Here is a 20,027-nt window from a genome sequence, read left to right on the forward strand (position 1 = left end):
CCCCTGACAGCCCCCTCCAGGGACCCCCCGCCCCTAACTTCTCCCTGGGATCCCACCCCCTTATCCAACCCGCCCGTCCCCTGACTGCCCTCTTGACCCCATCCACATCCCAGCCCCCTGACAGGCCCTCTGGGACTCCCAGTCCCAGCCCTCCCTGTTCCCCATCCCCTGACAGGCCCCCCCAGAACCTCTGCCCTATCCAACTGTCCCCTCCTCCCTGACGGCCCCCCAGGATCCCCTGCTCCCTTACCCAACCCCGCCTCACCCGCTCCCTGCCCCTTACCAGCAGCAGGAGCTCGCAGCTGCAACCCCCAGCCAGAGCCAGCTGTGCTCCCCACGCTGCCCGGCGGGAGTGCCATGGCCCGGGCCGCGGTGTGGCTGTGAGGGAGGGGCCGGGGACTAGGCTTCCTGGCTGGGAGCTCAGGGGCCGAGCAGGATGGTCCTGCGGGCCGTACTTTGCCCACGTCTTCCCTACATGTGTTTGTCAGTGAATGTGCAGTGTAGACATACCCGTAGTGTGGAACACTTGTTACCTGTCATGATCATGTACCAATAAGCATTTTTCTTCCATTATTTTTTCTTTTCTTTTTGTTTTAAAAGGACAAAAGCCAAAAGTGTCAGAAAATGATTTTGAGGATCTATTATCTAATCAAGGATTTTCAGCTAAATCTGACAAAAAAGGAACAAAGACAATTGCCGAGATGAGAAAGCAAGAAATGTCTAAAGACATGGACCCTTTAAAATTAAAGGTTTGATGTTTAATAATCAAAACCATGGTTTTGATTCAAATATAAGCATAATTCTGTTACTTACAACTATCGATGGTAGGGTGGGGGAGGATACAGTGAAGGATAAAAGGAAAACTGAAGGGTTACAAAGATGGTAGAAGTTCATAAATTGTTACTTGTGTTTCCACCCAAGTGTGGAATAACTAAGAGGAACCTACTGGTCTTAATGCATGAACGTATATCCTGATTGGTTAGCGTAACCAAGATACAGTGGGCAACTGGGGTATCAGTACAGAAGAGAGTGATTTGCTCAGGAGAGAGGGTCTGTTCTGTATTGGCATGCTTTGAAGTGCAGATGGTGGTAAAACTCCTCTCTCAAGTGTGTGATAAGATAGAAAGGAGCAAAAAAAGAAAGGGTAACTTATGCTGTGGCTAGTCTGTTACAGGCCACCTAATCCAGAAGGGGAGGTGGACAAGGTACTCCTAGAACAGATCTAACGTCAATTTCACAAGAAATGATTGTGAAAGGATTTTGAGACTTTGAAAATGACTCGATAAAAAGCAGCAGGTAAAAGCTCACGGAGAAATTGAACATGGCGGAGAAGAGTGTGAGAGAGCTGGACAGTTCTGAAGAACATAATTACAAACTCAGCTGAAAACAAACCAAGATACAAACAAGTAAAATCCTAATGTGTGTGAAGTGAAGTTTTCCATCTAATGGGATTTTCTCCCATAGGGAGTACAAGGGCCTGGGTCTCCCATTTCATTAAAGAGCACGTCTTAGTACAGACTTGGCTAGACAAGCACAACTCACGTTTTGACTAAGGAGAAGATGGGAGGGTGCATTTCTGGTCTGTACCAAACTGGGAGAGCTTGGGTCAAAAGGTTTTCATTGCTGTCAGGTCCACTCTTCAGCAGCTAGAGCCTTGTTTTATTACCTTTTTGCCAATCAAGTGCAGTTTCACCAGTGCCCTTTCAGCAGAGGGATTCAGGGCTATGGTGCTGTGATGGATGTGACTGATCATACAGAGTTATGTCTTGTGAAGAACAAAAACTACTTGAGAATCACTTTCTTAGAGCAGTCGTTCATTCTCCTCACAGTGGCTGTCTGTCCCTCTGTCAAATCCACTGAAAATGAACTGTTAAACTCACATGAAAATGATTCTTTCCAGACTCCAGGGTGGCATCACCCCCATGTGTATTCTGATCAGACTTCGTATTTCTTCCTGGTGCATTACTTGCAAATAAGGTTAAATGGTAACATTTACTATTTAGTTTTGTAAAAAATTGTGAGGATAATGTACGTAGTTCTGAACAATATTAATAGAAATAATCTCAGGGAGGAATTGGGGAAATCAGCTTATTGATGGAATATTTTAACTTGTGTCCGTAGGTTGGATTGAATGCTTTTTTATGTAAAATACTATAAATAAAAAATAGAGCCTTTTACCTGCCATCACCCATGTTAGATGGGGAGATGGGAGATGTTACATAATGTGATATTACAATTTAGAGATACTCCCCTTACTGCCATAAGGATTCTATATTGATTGATGTAAATATCATTACATAAAATCAACTAAGCAAAGTGCATTGTCAGCCAATTGTAGTTCAAGGGGCAGTTTAGTTCAAAAAACTTCAATTTACTCAAGAATTCGTTAGTGTAACTAAAATGAATATTCTGCCATGGTTACATTGTTCAGATCACTTCTTGTCATCTATTATACAGTTTCTACACTTTGGATGTATGATTAAGACCATCTTTGCAAAGTACTCTCAAAACTTTTGAACCTCAAGGTCCAATTGTCTTGTTTTCAGTGATGGGAGAGGAAAGTATCTTAGACCGAATTGGAAGCATCATTTAAGGCAGCAGCATTCAATTTGAATTTTTCTAATTTTGTTTCAGATTCTAGATTGGATTGAAGGAAAAGAGAGAAATATAAGAGCATTAATATCCACTCTTCACACTGTGCTCTGGGAAGGGGAGAACAAGTGGAAACCAGTTGGCATGGCAGACCTCGTTACCCCTGAACAAGTAAAGAAGTACTATAGGAAAGCAGTACTTGTGGTTCATCCAGATAAGGCGAGTAGTTTTCTTGAGTATGTTAAAGGCTATTTATCAAACTGGTATTACCAAATTAATTCTGCAATCCTACAAGAGAAATCTGCTAAACTTCCTGCTTTTGAACAGATCTACCCATGCAAGCATGGCAAGGCTTGATGGGGAAGGGTTTAATATTGGCAGGGACAATAAGCTAGTTTCTGGGCATTTTTTCAGTCCACTTTTCTGCTGTGCGGTTATTGTGTTGGACTCTGGCACTTCAAGGGGCAGAATCAGACTGTGGGGATAAGGATCTCCAGGGAAAGGGGAGAGAAGAGGGTCCCCAGCGGCTGGGCTGGACAGCAGAGCTTAGTGCTGTCTACTCATCAGCACCTGTTTGGGGAAGGAGGAATGAAGTGGGGTGGATTCCCTTCAGATACAAAGGTTGAGAAGCACTTCTGCCACCACTCATGTTATCATTCACTACTGGACCCGGCTACATGGCTGCTTGGCCAGCCACATGCTCTGCCTTCCTTCCGTTTGTTGTGTTGTCTTCTGAAGTTAGCACACCAGTGAGACCATGCAGTACAGGAATTCAAGTCTCACACCTCATCCATAACACAGTGATGAGGTGTCAGAGCAGCTGGGGCTGAGTCCTGCCCTCACCTGAACTCCTGCACATCTCGGTCCCACTCAGATCAGTCTGAGGAAAGCCGGCTACTGGAGCAGAGTTCTGTTAGGTTCTGGACATCTGCCAACCAAAATGCAGATCAGTGTAATCTGTGCTTAATCTCTGCTTTTTGAAAGGGTCTTGGGCAGGGTCCTCCAACTCCCAGGCCTCCCAGAGATTTCACTGGTCCCATGTAAGCCGCAGCAAACCAGATATAAAATCTGCTGAAAGGTCCTGATGGGAATTAAGTGGCAGCTTCCAATTTAAAAAAAAAAAATAATAATCCAGTAAGCACAGTAGTCCCTGTGTGAATAATGATTATATCTACATTATCTGTAGTGTCACTTTTACAGGAGTGTTATTGCTATTAGGGCAGTTCACCCCTTTCAGGGCTCCTGTTCATAGCTGTGTACAGATGTAGGAAGATAACACTGCATCTCTTGCACTGGGTTCACATTTTCATGCTTTTCTAACAACAAGAGCAAAAATTAAGGAATTTTTTAAAAAAAGAAAACTCTGATTCTGGAGCATGATCCTGCAGCAACGTCTGGGATTGCAGAATACACGGGGCCTTGTGTTTATTCCCCTCTGAGCCAGGATGAGTTAAAATTGAGCAGATGGTGTATCTGCAGTGTTGCTATGCACGCACTGGTTCCCCAGACCAATTTAGATTGAGGTCCGTGCTGCGACAGCAGAACTTCCTCCATGACTTGGTGTATTTCTTTGAGACTAAAAAGCCTAGGAGTGTTCATAGTCAGCAGTGCATGTTCAGCTAGGAAAGTCGGACTCCAGCGTAAAAGAATTCAACAGCATTCTTGGAACTCACTCTTCAGTTGCATTGTGGGGTACTAATGTAAGAGCTGCCATGCAGTAGTTTCTACCTAAATTAGTTGTGATTTCATTTTTAAAGAGCCACTTGCTGAAAACGAAGACCATTTATCTACTCCTTTAATACAAGATGGAAACTTTAGTACGACTTCAGTTACATTGAGCAAATTAGACTAAAAAAATTTGAAATGATGCAGGCAAATTTATAATCCCTCAGTGTCATTTAAACTCTGACTTTGGTATATATGGGGACTTGGGGAAAAGGGAATTACAGTATCTGGATGAAAAAGCCATGCACACTTACAGCACTGTAGCCCCTTTCTGTTTACCATCATTTGTTATAAACAAGAGACAGAGTGTGAATTTCACTGTTAAGTAAAATGCAGTTTTTTTTCTCAAGCCCTGCTGCAATTCTTCACATTCTTTAGACTTCTGCAGTAAGCGTCTAATACCTGTTCTGTTTGTTTACAGGCCACAGGACAGCCTTATGAACAGTATGCCAAAATGATCTTCATGGAGTTGAGTGATGCATGGTCAGAGTTTGAAAACCAGGGATCAAAATCCCTTTTCTAAAACTTGATCTGTACGGGATTTTCAAAATGTATGTGCAGCAAAATGGAATGGAGTATTGTTAGTCTGAACTTCTTATCTCTAGGATTTAGGAAAGATTTTTGCATGATTTCAGCAGTTTGAAATTATGCACTCAGAAGTGGGTGATACATTTTGTGAGATGCAGAATCCAGAACATACACAGATGCACTCAGAAAACAACTGCTCAATGCTTCAGAATCTTAGCCTGAGAACAGATCTTTCCATTCAGGTTAAATATGGTGAAATATAAAATAACTTTAATGATGTCCCCTGATTTCTGGCATAATGGTATCAAAAGCGTAAGCCATTCCAAATCCACTGATTTTTGGTTTTTCTTTAAAAGAAACACACAACCTCAATTTGTACTTTATATTTTCAATAGTTATGATTTAATTTTGCTGTTTAGTGCCGTCGCCTTATTCTAAGTGCTTTAGTTATATTATCAGCAGTGAATTTGCTCAGCATATCTTTTTGTTGAATCTATAAGAGGTGTACATTTTCATCTGTATCTTGTATAATCATTCTGATCATTCTGTAAATAATTAAAATATTTTCTGACAATACCTGTGTTCCTTACAATGAATTGACAGTTGCTTAGCCAAAAAGCTCCCAGTTATGGGAAAGTCAGCCAGGATTATTCTTGATATATTTTTTTTTTTAAAATGCATATCATGAACCTGGAAACAAATCTTAGCTTTAATATAAGGACTGCACATTCCAACCTTCTGTTATTTATTATGAACTTTTGGAAGGCACCACTATGACTAGTGTTTATTTTCCTACTCTGTGAATTTCAGCTTTCATTCAAATTTTTTTCCAGTGGAATGTGCCTTCCATTGGCTTTATAAATAAACCATACTAGAAAAAATGTTGACAGTCATTTATTCTGAAACTTGAAATGTGAGCACAAAACAGTTTACTCTGCTTTGATTTGTCTGTTTTAACTGAGTCAATGTTATATTGTTAGCTATCCTCTTGAAAGCATTTCCTGTGCTTATGCTGACAGTGAGATACTTACGTTGCATATCTGAGAACTTGATTTTTAGAAGCATATATGCACACAGCTATGTATGCAAAGAACAAAGCAGTGTGTATAGTTAGGGCATCATATACTTGATGTACGTTGTGAGTGCACTGGCTGGTGCAAGACTGGTTAAGAACCCAATGTGAGAACACAGCTCACTGCACTGTTGTTTCTCATCTCTTTAAAAAAAAACAAAAACCAAAACCCAGAAATTAACATGTACAAATATATGGATAGTTGAATACTAACGACCAATGACTATTGTACAGTATTATATAACTCCAAACTGTAAACCCAATTCCTGGGGCTAGTTTGCAAATGTTTTAGTGTTATTTAAGTTTTGGTGACAGTCTCGTGCACTGCAGCTTTGCTACCCAGGTAGCTTAAAAGATGTATTTTAAATCAATTTGCATTTGCATCCAATTTGGATTCTTAGCTGCGAAAGGAACTGCAGTGACATCAAGGTAGCTGTCTTACAATGAGCATCTTCTAATTTTTCTGTTCCGATTATCCCACAATTTGCATGAAATGAGGCTCTCCACTGCCAACTCGAGATCCCAGTGAATGGGTTGGAGAAGAGATTGTGTGAATGCTGGGTACACTTTATGGGCTCCCACCAAACTCAGATATAACACAGTTGAACTGTTACCTCTGTGTGTAATGTGTGTACATATATTTGGTCACTGTGAATTTTGAAAGAATGGAGGATTATTGAACTCTGATCTGAATTGCAAAGTATGGGCTTATGCCACCACAGCTCTGAATTAGCTTTAATCTCATCGGTGGTTCTTGGAATCGACATGAGCAAGCACTCGATTATGGGTGTGTGTGCACCCACATGCACAGTTGTCGGAGACTTTTGCCTTAGCTGTAGGATTGGCTGTGATGCCCTCTGGAGTGCCACGCTCATGCATCGGTACATCAGGCAACACCAGCCTTATGCCCTCTCCGTTCCTTCTTGCTGCCTGTGCTGGTTGGTCAGAGTGCCTCACAGGTGGTCAGTGGTTCTTTACCTTTGAGTTACAGCTGTAAATAGTTTTGTTTGTTGTAGCTCTTCAGTACTGCAGTTAGTCAGTAAGGATCCCAGTGGGGACTTTGCACCAGGCAGGGCATGCCCCGGTCACCGGGTTTTAAGCCCTGCCTGTTAGTGACCTGCATGGCAGCTGTCTGAAGTGCCTGGGGGAATCCCAGGTAAAAGAAAAGTGTTGCATCTGTAAGAACTTTCATCCCAAGACACAGAAAGAATGCAACATTCGTTTGAGGGCCCTCCTCACGGAGGCTACTCTCCAGCCTCAGAACTGTCCCTGCTGGACACAACTCCCAGCACTTTGGCCTCGGTGTGTAGTGCACCCCTGGCACCAGGCTCTACCCAGCACTGATCCCCAAGAAGAAGCCTAAAAAGTAGGAACCAGCACCGAGCAAGTTGGACCAAGGGGCATTGGGTAAAGGACCCTGTTTTGGCCACCGGCCCATGCCAGAGTCTCAGGGGACATGTCCCTGAGGGGACCTCCTACCTCCCAAGGGATCTGCCACTCATTCCAGGGAGCAGTAGGGGACTCAGACTTACGGCAGAGTTATTGCCTTCCTCCCTCCCTGTGCTGAGAAAGCAAAGCACGTGGCATGCGGTGATGGACCTGGCAAAGGCTCCCTGCAAGGGAAAGCCAGCCACGAAAGCCTCGCAGAAGGCAAGTGAATGCCACCGGTTTCTGGAGCTGGGGAGAACTTGTTGCTGCATCCCTGGTTTCCTCATCAGCCCAGGTCACCGATTCACCACCACAGATCGCCAGCACTGCCCTCCGGGTTTCCATCCTCTTATCGGCTCCAATTCACGGCAGTTCCCCTTGGCCTCTCCTCAGCACCGGGAATATTTACAAAATGCCTGGCCCCAATAGTCTCTTACCTGAGGCATCGGGAGGCCCGTGTCTATCCTTATCTTGACAATTGGCTCATCAAGGGCAGGTCACGGGATCAAGTGCAGAACAGTCTCTTGATCTAGTGTGTTCCACCTGTCACGACCTGGGCCTATTAGTGAACGAAAAGAAATCGATCCTTAGACCAGTGCAATGAATAGAGTTTATTGAGGTAATCCCAGGGCCAGCTTTAGGCACCGGCGTTCCAAGCATGTACTTGGGGCGGCACTCCGGCTTTGTTTTGATTGATTGATTGTTTGCTTTGGCAGCAGCACTCCAGCCCCCCTTTTTTAATTTATTTTTTTATTTTATGTTTGCTTGGGGCAGCAAAAAACCTGGAGCCGGCCCTGGGCAATCCTCAACTCCACACGGGCCAGAGACTTCCTTCTGGAAGCCCATTTCCAAGCCATTTCGGATGTGATTTCCTGTATAAGGGGCCCCCGCTCACCACTGCCCGCAGTTGCCTATGGTGGCTAGGCCACATGACTGCCTGTACTTATGTGGTCCGTCATGCCCAGCTCCACCTCCAGCCGCTGCAGGCTTGGTTGGCATCGGTCTATATCCCCAACAGGCATGACCTCGATCTGGTAGTCAAGGTGCCAGACCAGACCCAGTCATCACTGGCATGGTGGTTGGACCCAGCATTGGCATTGCAGGGAGTTCCCTTGGGCCGGTGCTACCTCTGTTTTCAGACATCTCAGACCTGGGCTGCGGGACCCACCTGGGCAAGCTCAGTACACAAGGCCACTGGTCAGGGTTTAACCGCTCCCTCCACATAAATGTCAGGGAGCTCAGAGCGATTTGCCTGGCCAGTCAGGCTTTTTGGTCCCACTTACAAGGCAAAGTGTTTCAGGTCCTGAAAGACAATATCACCATGATGTTTTATATCAACAAAAGCAAGACAGAGCCAGGTCACCAGCCCTCTACCAGGAAGCCCTCCAGCTCTGGGACTTCTGTGTGCAGCATGCCATTCATCTTGTGGCAGCATACCTCCACGAAGCCTTCTACATCAAGAGCACCAAGCCATTCTGCAAGTCGACGCTGTTGTGGCCAGTAGGATGAAAGGTCATCCAGTGTCCGCCTAGAGAATTTTCATCTTGGATCACTGCCTGCATCTGATTTTACTATCATCAGGCAAAAGTGCCTCCACTGGCGATTTGTAACCACCCACTCAACTAGAGTAAAAGCCTTGGCAGCGGCCTTTCTGGCCCATGTGCCAATTCTAAACATCTGCAGGGCTGCCACCTGGTCGTCCATTCACATGTTCACATCTCACTATGCATTTGCTCAGCAAGCCTGAGACGATGCTGGCTTTGGCAGAGCAGTATTACAAGCTGCACATCCGTTAATTTGAGACCACCCCCAGGGATACTGCTTGTGAGTCACCTAGAGTGGAATCAACATGAGCAAGCACTCGAAGAATTAAAAACAGTTACCTATCTTTCGTAACTGTTCTTCGAGATATGTTGCTCATGTCCATTCCATTACCTGTCCTCCTGGCTCTCTGTCCGAGTTGCCAGCAAGAAGGAACTGAGAGGACATAGGGCTGCTGGCGCCTCATATACCACCACATGAGTGCGGCACTCCAGAGAGCGCCACAGCCGGCCCTACAAACACCACTAAGGCAAAAGTATCTGACAACTGTGCATGTGGGTGCACACACTCCTAGAGTGGAATGTACATGATAAACTCGCTTTACATGTTTGGGGCCTTTCATAGTTCTTGTATACAAGGCCAATTTTCATGAAATTTAGGGTCCTCTTGGGAGGGCTGAAGTATTAAGATTATAAAGATTGTACAAATCTGTCTTGGGCAAGGTAATGTAAAGCAATATAAATTGTATACACAGGGCGTGGAGGGGTGGTTTGGAGCATTAGGCAGTAGTGCAGTTTTAAATGTTGGACCAGGACGTTCAGGGACCTTTTTAAAGGGACATTGTCCATTTTAAAATCATGTTTGTTTGTTTGTTTTCTTTGCTACAAGTATAGCAACTAGGATTACTGGAATGGAAAAGGTTAGAGAACTACTTTTTTCTGTTTGTGTATTTCACAGCACTTCGTGTGCAGTCACTTTCGCTGTTTCTCTTGTATCATCACTGTGCAGGTTTTGGGGACAGCCATAGGGAGCAATTTTAAAATGATAAAAATTGGCGAGGCACGGGAAGAACAAGTACAGGACCAGAAACTCGTCAGTTTGAAATGTGGCTAGGTTTCCAGTGTGGAGTCCTTTGAAGTCTAGGAGAACTCGGGAGTATGATAGTGGATTTTTTAAGAAAAGACCAATTCTGCCAGTTACTGTGAAGTCTTAGTGAAATAATGAAGTATGGAGAGGTGATACGAATAATCAACAGCATAGGGTCACCCCCATAACCAATTGTGGGGCACTGTAAGGAATGAGTTGCCTGCCTTTCACCCCAGCTATCTCCATTTAATTGACAGGTGAAGTGATAGAGGTGTATGAAGTCTTTGGGGATGGAAGATGCTGTATGGATGTGTAATTAGTAAATCTTGCTAGAGACACTTGATTGCCTTTGACTCAATTGTTTATTACGGGATACAAGACTGGATATAGGAGACAGTGGGTTTCAGTAAAGAACTGTTCATGTTTCCATCTGTGTGGTTTTTCAGAAATCACAATTATCCTCACTGCTGAGATGCCATGGCCTCTAGTATAAGGAGCAGCGGATCTCCACCATGGCTGGGGACAGGAAGTGCCACCACTGCATACCCTGGACACACTCGTTCTATTGATTGAATGTTGTGATTAATTTAATTGAATCTTTGATGAAACAATTATGCATGACACACCCACAGTCCAAAAGATACACATCTAAATACATATCCTAATTTAAAATAATGCAGCCATTTTAGTTAGTCTTTCGCTACAGCCAGACACAGTGTGGATGGAGTGTGTAAGTGGCTAGGGAGTACACGTCTAGAGGAACTGCTGTGTTCAGGGCTGTTTTTCTTTTACCTAGAATGGCATTAGCAGAATAAGTTAGTGAGTATTTAACAGTTGTATTAAGGAGTAATAGTGATTGTCAGTTTTTTCTAATTTTGAACACTTTGGAAAAGCTATTCCTAATTTTATTGTTTAACCCTGGTTAAAGATTCAACGTACAGTAGAACCTCACTGGGGTCTTGCTTTTCAGAAGTTGTAGGTGTTCCAGTTTCCGTTCTTTCCAGAGGAAGTTTTGGGGGCTCACCATGCGAAGGGGGAGATGTTTGAGCTGGTTAGTGAGGTTCACAAGCAATTGAGCACTAGGGAGCAGAAGTAGGTCTGATCAGTTGCAGAGAACCATATCATCCTGCTCCCTCTTGCCCTTGGCTGAGGCCTGATCCATAGCAACAAGTGCGTGCTAGGTCCTTGAGAAGCAAGAGGAAAAACAGCCCTTCCCCAGAAACCTTGCAAGTAGTTTAACGGAGAGAGGATGGAAAATGAGCAATAAATAAGATCTAGCACAGAGCAGGTCCATCGACTTCTGCTCCTAATGAGATTGAAGTGGAAGCAGGAACCTCTCGTTGCTCCCTCTGCAGCTGGAGGAGAAGTAGACATGTGAGACCACTCAGTAATCCCAATCTCACTGGTCTGTAGCCCAGTGCCCTGCAAACTCCTTTTGTTCATACTTGGAACCTCGCTGGTAACTAGAGTGACCAGAAATCCTGATTTTATAGAGACAGTCCTGATATTTGAGGCTTTTTCTTATATAGGCTCCTATTACTCCCCACCCTCTGTCCCGATTTTTCACACTTGTTATCTGGGCACCCTACTGGTAATGCAAACCTGCAATGGGTTTTCAGTTTAACTGCAGCCCTTACAATTCATTATAAAATGCAATGCAGCTGGATGTACCAGCTAATCCTGCTCGCAGATGCATGCTTTCATCCATACTGACATGATGCCTGTTTACCTTTTCACTTGTTAACTGCTCATTTAAATGTAAATGGTAGCTCTTCTCACTGGACTGCCTCCTACTGGTTGCATTGTTCTCTGCCCTTCCTCTTCAGCATCTCATTCCCAAGCATGTTAAGTCTTTAAAACTAGAACAAGTACCCATCACAACTTGATTTTATATGCTCTGTTAGTAACTCAGCGTGTGGTACTTTGTCATCAAAAATATTTAGCGAGACAGGTTGGATGAGGTAATACCTTTTTTGGACCAACTTCTGTTAGTGAGAGAGACAGGCTTTCGAACCACGCAGAGGTCTTCCTCAGGTTAGTCCAGTAAAGGATATTACCTCACCCACCCTGTGTGTCTCATACCCTGGGACCCACACAGCTACAACTACACTACATAAAAAAAATATTTAGAGCATTTTTGAGTCTGAAGCAAAACTGAAGGTAACAATGTGCACTTAAGAGTTAGAAACAATTGTCCCCTGAGAAGTTAATTTGATATCCATCACAGATGAATTGGAGTTCATACGGATTGCCGGCCTGTTGATATAGTTGTGTATTATGTCTTAAACTTTGCACTTGCTGTTGTTTGCAAAGGTGGTATTCCGTCTGATTATCCACTATATTTCAGTCCACAAGCAGTGCAGCCTCTGAAGACCGTACTTGGTATACTGAACTGTAATGCTTTGGGGTCTGGATCTAGAGTCCTTTCAGGCCTACTGTGAATGAAAAGCAACCGCCTTTGCACGTTATCAGTTCATGATTGTGGCCACAAAGGAGTTAGCCCTTCACAAAGTCAACACCGCTGTAGTGCAGGAAGAATTTAAGATGATGTAGCGTAAATCATTGTGGAGGACCAGAGGTCAATAGCTTGATTCTAAACTCACTTCAAACAGCAGTGTGAAAAAATCACTGTTACCCCATTGACTGCCTGGCACCACCATCATCAAATGCAGAATCAGGGGCTAAGACTTGTATAGTCTCTGGTCTCTGTTCTCCAGCTGTTTTCAGAGCAGCAGTGCCTGCCTGCAATCAGTTACATCCAGGACCAAGGCCTGGCTGCAAGGACCACTATTTTTGGGGAGGGACAGGGCAGTGAGGGAAGAGAATATACAATGTGAAAGTGAGGGACAGCCCTAGTAATTTTGTTTCTGGGTTAATAAACTAGACAAGAATGTCAGCTGTGTAGGGTAGGACAATTGAGCTGTGACTATGGATCTGACCCAAAGGAGAACTGACAGTGAAGACGTGGTTAAGAGTGGTTGTGTACTTTAAAGATGACCGAAAAGGAGGGCAATATCTTTCCGAAAATGTGTGTGGTGGTGATGAAATCCGCTTGCTTTTTCTTTAACTGTAAGAACACCTGGCAAGCCAAGCCTGCCCTTCCCTACCTTGGCTTGAGAACTCGTTGGACATATCCAATAGGAATAGAATAGTGGTTTAGGATTGAGCATTTTGGTATTTTCATCCATTGATAGCCATATAGAATCATGAACAGAGAAGTCTCTTCTCCCTAGTGGGTGTTAGCTATGGAGTTAAGAAGGCCACCGAAAGAACAGTCTGATTAAATAGCCCTTCCGCTTTGTCACTTCTTTCCTCCAGCAAAGAAGGTAGGCAGGACCTGAAATTGTCATCCTAAGCCACACTGGCCAGGAGGGACGTGAGCATAAATAGCAATAGCAGGGACACTTTCAGCCCTTCATCAGCAAAACCGGCAAGTGGTCTTTCCCTTTGCACTTCTCGGTGTAAAGTGAACTGCTGCTCCTTTAGTGCTCACACTCACTAGATTGAATTGGTGGGGGGGATACCTCCTTTTAGAAGAGTTGGCTTTGTGCCATGAGCAGAATGAGTTCCTCTCCAAGCAGAGTTTGTTCTCTCAAAGTTGTGTTCTGGGCATTAAGATTTTGCAGAAATACGTGCCTGACCTGGGAGGTGCTGAGGACTTGCAATTCTCAGTCATTGCAACTCGCAAATGTTCAGTGTCTCCGGATCAGGACTTTAATTTGCCAGCCACTGGCAATGTAGGCCCATGTTGTCACAGCCAATAGTTTTATTTGCTGCCTATGAAAAATAGTTGCAGGGCCTTATGAGTCTAATTAATTGATTTTAAAAGTGATTCACTTGTGTAAGTTCTACACTTATTGTCCAAGAATTTCTTTATCACAGATGCTTTGATATTGTGAATGAGGTTAAAATAAAACCTTAACGTTTTGGTCTTGCACTTTTCTTTGTGGGTCAGCTGATGTTTTTCTGTTGGAGTTGAAGGTAATCAGCCTTCACAATCACTAATAAGAATGTGTCACTTTCCCACTGCTTTAGTCTACTCCTAGTGCAGTAATCTTTTTTAACTACCAGAGATGTGTATTCAGAATATTTAGCAATGGTCATAGAATATTGAAATCTGTGTATTAAGGTAAGAGAATAACAAATGGCCCATGGTCCTAATCTCTTTGAATCTTGCATAATTCACTTACCCCCTGCTTAAGATAAGTTTATTGCCACTCGTGGTTATACTGCCTCACATTTTAAAACAGACACTCCAAAAATATGAATGCAACTGTTCTATGAAGGATGCATTTTCTGATAGAAGTTTTTTGATGAAGTGTTGCAAAACAGGATTGAGAAGCATCTCGAAACCTCTCTTTAATTGAATGTACTGTATATTTGCAATTTAGTCCTTTAGATGTGATCAGCATCTAAATTAGGAAGATTTAAATCACTTGGAGATACTTTGTAATTTCATGTAGTTGATATGTACTTTTTATTAGAGGTTTTTTGTTTTTTTTTTGGTGAGTGGAAGGACAAAGGAAGTTTGAACCTTATTTTTGGCATCTTTATCAGGAAATGCAATGTATCAAGTCCTTTTGCTACTAGTGAAATGAAAATCTATACATGTGTATGTATATAAAGGAAATAGTCTAAGATTAAACCTTGTAAACAAAAAATGAATGGGCTGTTAATGTTGGGCACAATGTTTTTGAACAAAGCACTTTGTTTGAAATGTGACATGATTCAATCAATGATCAATTAAAACAAACCAAACACAGTTTCTGCCTATTTCTTTCTTTACAAGAAGAGGAAAGAACTTAAGTTTTCTGAGGAAAAGTTCTTTCCAAAGCCTCTTTAAATGTTTGTGTTACATTAGCCAGGCAAGTGGTCACCCCATTAATGTGAGTTACAATTAAGCAAGCCTCATACTTGGAGTTACATGCTTATGTAGACTGTGTGACAGGTTCGGTCACGGAGACCCCCTTGGGACTGTCACCTGATGTGCTGAGATTACCTCAGCCCGTTTTCCCTGCCAGCTTGGGACTCCAGAACCCTGCCTTGTTGAGCCAGACACACTAGCCTGCTGCAACACAGACCCAGGTCTGGTCCATGCCCCCAAAGCTGCAGGGTTTAACCAAAAACTGCTCGGCAGGTCACCTGTCTCCAGCACCCAGACACCCAGCTCCCAATGGGATCCAAACCCCAAATCCATTTTACTCTGTATAAAGCTTATACAGGGTAAACTCATACATTGTCTGCCCTCTATAACATTGATAGAGAGATATGCACAGCTGTTTGCTCTCCCAGTGTCTCTGGGTTTACTAATAAACAAAAGTGATTTCATTAAGTATAAAAAGTAGGATTGAAGTGGTTTAAGTAATAACGGACAGAACAAAGTAAGTCACCAAGCAAACTAAAACAAAACACTCAAGTCTAAGCCTAATACATTAAGAAACTGATTACAAGTAATATCTCACCCTCACAGATGTTCCAATAAGCTTCTTTCACAGACTAGACTCCTTCCTAGTCTGGGCCCAATCCTTTCCCTGGTACAGACCTTGTTAGTTCCAGCAGGCATCTTAGGTGGAAAGCAGGGGCTTTCTCATGACTGGGACCCTCTTTGTCCTGCTCCACCCCCTTTTATAGCTTTGGCACAAGGCGGGAGTCCTTTATCTCTCTGGCTCCCCACCCCTCCTCCTAAATGGAAAAGTACCAAGTTTAAGATGGATTCCAGTTCAGGTGACATGATCACATGTCACTGTAAGATCTCATTCTTCATTTCCCAGGAGCTGGTCCACACACACACACACACACTCACTCACTTACTTACTTCCAGGTAAACAGAGCCATTTGGTTCATTGATTCTGAAGCACCTTTAGTGGCTTTCACTTAATATGTTTACATCAGTAATACAAGTTTATATCTTATTCTCCTAACTCCAGACAGAGAAATAATACATGCAAACAAATAGGATGAACATAGTAGATCATAAGTTTTGTACTGATACTTTACAAGAGACCTTTTGCATGAAACATATTCCAGTCACATCATATTTACACTCATAAGCATATTTCCATAAAACATTATGGAGTGCAGCATCAGACTGAATGAGTTCCCTGAGTGGGTATGTGAACAGGGGCTTTCAACGATCTAGTTTAAAGATGCTCCAATGGGGGCAGAATGTGGAGGGTCCAGAGAGCTTCCTGACCTATAGCATGTGAGGCAGGGAGCAGAGTACTTGGTATCCTTGGAAGCGGGCGGGTCACTCTCACCTGGAAGGAATGGGAGTAACTCCCCTCAGTTCTTGGTTGGCTGTGAATGGGGGGGTCAAAGTGGTGTGAGACTGCTTCCCCAATCACCTGGCTGCCCCTCACCCTCTCAGCTGTTACTAATGGGTGGGAAGCCATGTTGAAACTTTCTCCTTCTTGGGCTGCTCTGTCTGGCTTCTACAGCTGTGACTCCTACCTGCAGTCAGCTCCCCACCTTGCTTGGCCTCCTGCCCACTCACTTCCAGGCTCTAAGGGTCTGTGGAGCAGGAGCCAAGCCTGTCCTAACCGCTTGAGGGGTGAGGCACTTGGGGTAGAGGTATGAGGGAAGGGGGGAGCTCCTGGGGATAGAGACACACCATGGTGAGGACTACATGGGCTTGGGGGAGAGGGAAGAGGAGCCCTGGAGGGTCCAGGCAAGGGACAAGGGGTAGGAGCAGCCCTGGAGGAAGCAAGGAACAGTATGGGGAGGGCAGAGTCAAGAGGCAGCTGGATGATTGGTGCAGCAGAGAGAAGAAAGGGCTTCTCGGGGGGAAGGGCAACATCTGGATTTCAGGGGAGGCTGCTGCCTGTGAGGAAGGGCAGGGGAGGCTGCTATGAGAGCATCAGTAGGTGGTCTGGGGAGGCCAGGGATGGAAGAATGTCTGTGGTGCATGGGGGGATGACGGGAGCCCTGAGGGTGGGTGAAAGGAGACACCAGGAGGGAGGATAGCAGCAGGACCTGGAGTGGATGCCAGAGCACCTGGGAGGGGGCAGGGAAGGGATACTGCCAGAGGAGCAAGCCATGAAGAAAGCAAGCGGGGGTTGGGAAAGGGAGAAGAGACCGGGGGGAGGGATTAGAAGTTTGGCAGAGATTTGGGAAAGGGACGTGGCTGGAGGGTTTGGGAGAGAAGGTTGGTATCATTGTGAGAAGAACCCCGGTACAGCAGAGATGTGCTAGGGGAAAGTGGGAGGAGAGATTGTGGGGCTGGGGTGGGGAGGGAGGAGACATGGGAGGAGTTTGTGGAGAGCAGCGGAGCCTAGTGGGATTTCACACCGAGGAATCGGGAGGGGACAGAGGATGGATGTGGGGGATGGTGGAAACATGAACCAGCGGATGGTGGAAACATGAACCAGCTGCTCCCAGAAATATGCAGTAGAGCATAGGGTGGGAGCCACTTGAAATGTTGTAGGGTGAGACCCAGAGGGAAGCCAAGGTGGGCACTGGGGGTTTGGAGGTGAGGGGGGGGAAGGACACTGAGGTTCTGAAATCTCCTGGGGGGTGGTGGGAGGAGTGGGGAGGGATGGCTCTGCAGTGCTGCAGGGGACTGTCTGTTCCCCACTTCCAACTTTTGGGGCAAAATTACTCCTCTGGGGAAGTGGGGAAATCAAGAGCTCAGCTGCCTTCCAAGCAGCATTCAGTGGATAATGACACCAGGCTCAGTTACATTAACTAGGGTGCACGTTTGAAAACCTTTTCACATGCCTTGCAGCAAGACCTTGAATGTTGGTGTAAGTCCCCACTACATTTGGCTGAGTCAGCTGGATAAACGAATGTTCTTCCCCAGGTGTCATACAAATCCCTCCTTGTGCACCTGCCTGAATGGTATCAGTACAGCTGGGTTGAACATGCGGCACTTCTATATGGCATGGGAAGAGACCCCCAATCAGCTTGCTGAAGCTCCAAAGACAAAACAAAAGGAGGCATCCCTTAGGAGATGAGACAAAAGCCTATCTTGGGGGAAAGGCCACCTGCTTCCTAGGTACAACGCTGCCATTCTCATTGACTCCCTGGCTGTGTGCGCTACCAGCTTTTCCCTTAGGACAGGAAGGCCCCAACTTTAAAGGACAGGATGCCCTGTTGACCACTGGCGCCTTTTCCCAGGGCAGAACAGTACTGAAAGTTGAGCAGCTCAGAACTGAATTTAACCCACTTTGATATTTCTTCAGCTACTACAGGTTAGGTGTGACCAGATGGTGTCTAAAGGAGAAACTCATCTACTGTGGAAGAACTGAGTATAAGAAACACTCAAGTGTTGCCTACGCGTGAACGTTGTATTGCTTTAATCATACTGATCGAGTTGAAGCAGAGCAACATAGTTACAATGGTAGAAATACCAGTATAGTTTATTCCTATACAGGAAGGGGGCTAAGCTGCACCAGCATAACTGCATAACACACTAGGGCTAAACTATTTTGATTTAAAAAAATATCCATCCCCCCACTTATACTGAGACAAAAGCTGTTTAGACGAGCCATGGGGTTATGAACATTCTCCACTGCATGGCTCGCAGAGACACGTGTAAGTGCGTACGTCAAACTGTGTCTCCTGGCCAGAGCCTGGCTGGCACCCACAGAGTGCAGTGAACAGGTCAGAGAGTGGGGATGTTACAAATGGGGCCTGCTCTAGCAAGAGTATGGTCCGCAGCATAAATCAGAGCAGCCAGAAGACTCGCACAGTAACGTCCAACTACCTGCTCAGCCAATGCTGGCTCCCCTTGTCCCTGTCAGCGGTGGCTGCTTGAATGAGAAGAGATGGATTTACCATCTTCCCCTACCTCAAGACTAGCTTCTCTCAGGCAACTCCTATGAAGATGTCCACCAGGCAACCTGTGTTCTGCCCAGTCCTGGACCTTCCCTAAGTTTCTGCATCAATCACAAAATATCCATGTTGGCCCCCCTTCAAGTGCATAGCCTGCACAGGGGTGACATTAGACTCGACTGCAGCAAGAATGTGTCAACCTCTCCAAAGGTTTCAGGTCATGAGCACACTCCTACACCAAGTTGCTATCAGACCCAGGACATCAGTCAGAACTTTCCTTTCCCTCCTTGGCCACAGGGCTTCAAGCACACACGACACCATTCTCCAGGCTACATCTGCCATGCCTACAAGCCTAGTTCTCTTGGAAGAAGGGCACTATAAACGACAACCTCATAATTCTGCCCAAGTTAGGAGGTTCTTTTGTCTGGTGGACAAAACTGGAGAAGGTTCAGGTCGTTATCCCTTTCCTCACACAAGCACCCGCAGCAACTATTGTTACCAGGGGTGCACAAAAGGGCGATCATATGGCACAGGGCATCTGGACCCCCTGGGAGTCCAGAATGCAAATAAACTTACTAGAACTCAGTACTGTCCATTAGGCCTGCAATGCCTTCCACCCACCTCAAACACATTCAGATAATGTTGGATAATATGAAAATAGTATTTTATATGAACAACATGGGGGAATGGAAGCTCTCTTTTTGTGCATAACAGTAACCATTCTCTGGAACTGGTGCATCAAATATCACATAACCCTCTCAGCACTCTGCTTACTGCAGGTGCAACATTCTCTGAGCAGACACTTTTCCACAAATCATGAATGAGAGATTCACTATTTGGTAATCAATGACATCTTTGTTCAGCGGGGAATGCCAGATTGAGAACTTTTTGCCTCACAGATGAATCAGAAGCTTCCTTGGTACTGCTCTAGAGCAGTCCTGGGAAAAGACCCATTGAGAAATGCTCTCCTAATGTCATGAAAGCGTAGCCTGGGCTATGCTTTCCCGCCAATTCCTTTGATACCATAAGTTTTATGGAACATCCACTGAGACAGAGCTCAAGTCAATTGGCTGAGGCAGTGCTGGTTCACGGATCAGCTGAAGTTCTCTGTAAGCCCACCCAGGAACATCCTCACATTGCTGGGCAACACAGGGGCAAGGTTACACACCCCAATCTGGAGACACTGCAACTCAGAGCCTGGTATTTGGAAGGGCACTGGAGATAGAACACTCATGGTCCAAGCAGATGCAACCCATCCTTAAGCAACATAGAAAAGTTTCTG

The 20,027-nt window shown here is 44.9% G+C and overlaps 1 protein-coding gene across 2 annotated transcripts in view; it reads left to right on the top strand.

Annotated features, from left to right (window-relative positions):
• The window catches only part of GAK (cyclin G associated kinase), a 131,910-nt gene extending 126,491 nt beyond the window's left edge, over window positions 1-5,419 (top strand). Inside the window, exons 26-28 of one of the 2 annotated variants that reach the window (XM_075067406.1) lie at window positions 601-749; window positions 2,635-2,811; window positions 4,739-5,419. In XM_075067406.1, the coding sequence (XP_074923507.1) occupies window positions 601-749; window positions 2,635-2,811; window positions 4,739-4,840 (428 nt within the window). In that variant the 3' untranslated portion in view covers window positions 4,841-5,419. The remainder of the gene's footprint in view (window positions 1-600; window positions 750-2,634; window positions 2,812-4,738) is intronic. The other variant, XM_075067407.1, reaches the window with a different exon arrangement.
• The last annotated feature ends 14,608 nt before the right edge of the window (window positions 5,420-20,027 follow it).

The sequence above is a fragment of the Chelonoidis abingdonii genome, chromosome 6 (genome assembly GCF_003597395.2).
Source record: "Chelonoidis abingdonii isolate Lonesome George chromosome 6, CheloAbing_2.0, whole genome shotgun sequence".
Classification (NCBI taxonomy): domain Eukaryota; kingdom Metazoa; phylum Chordata; order Testudines; family Testudinidae; genus Chelonoidis; species Chelonoidis abingdonii.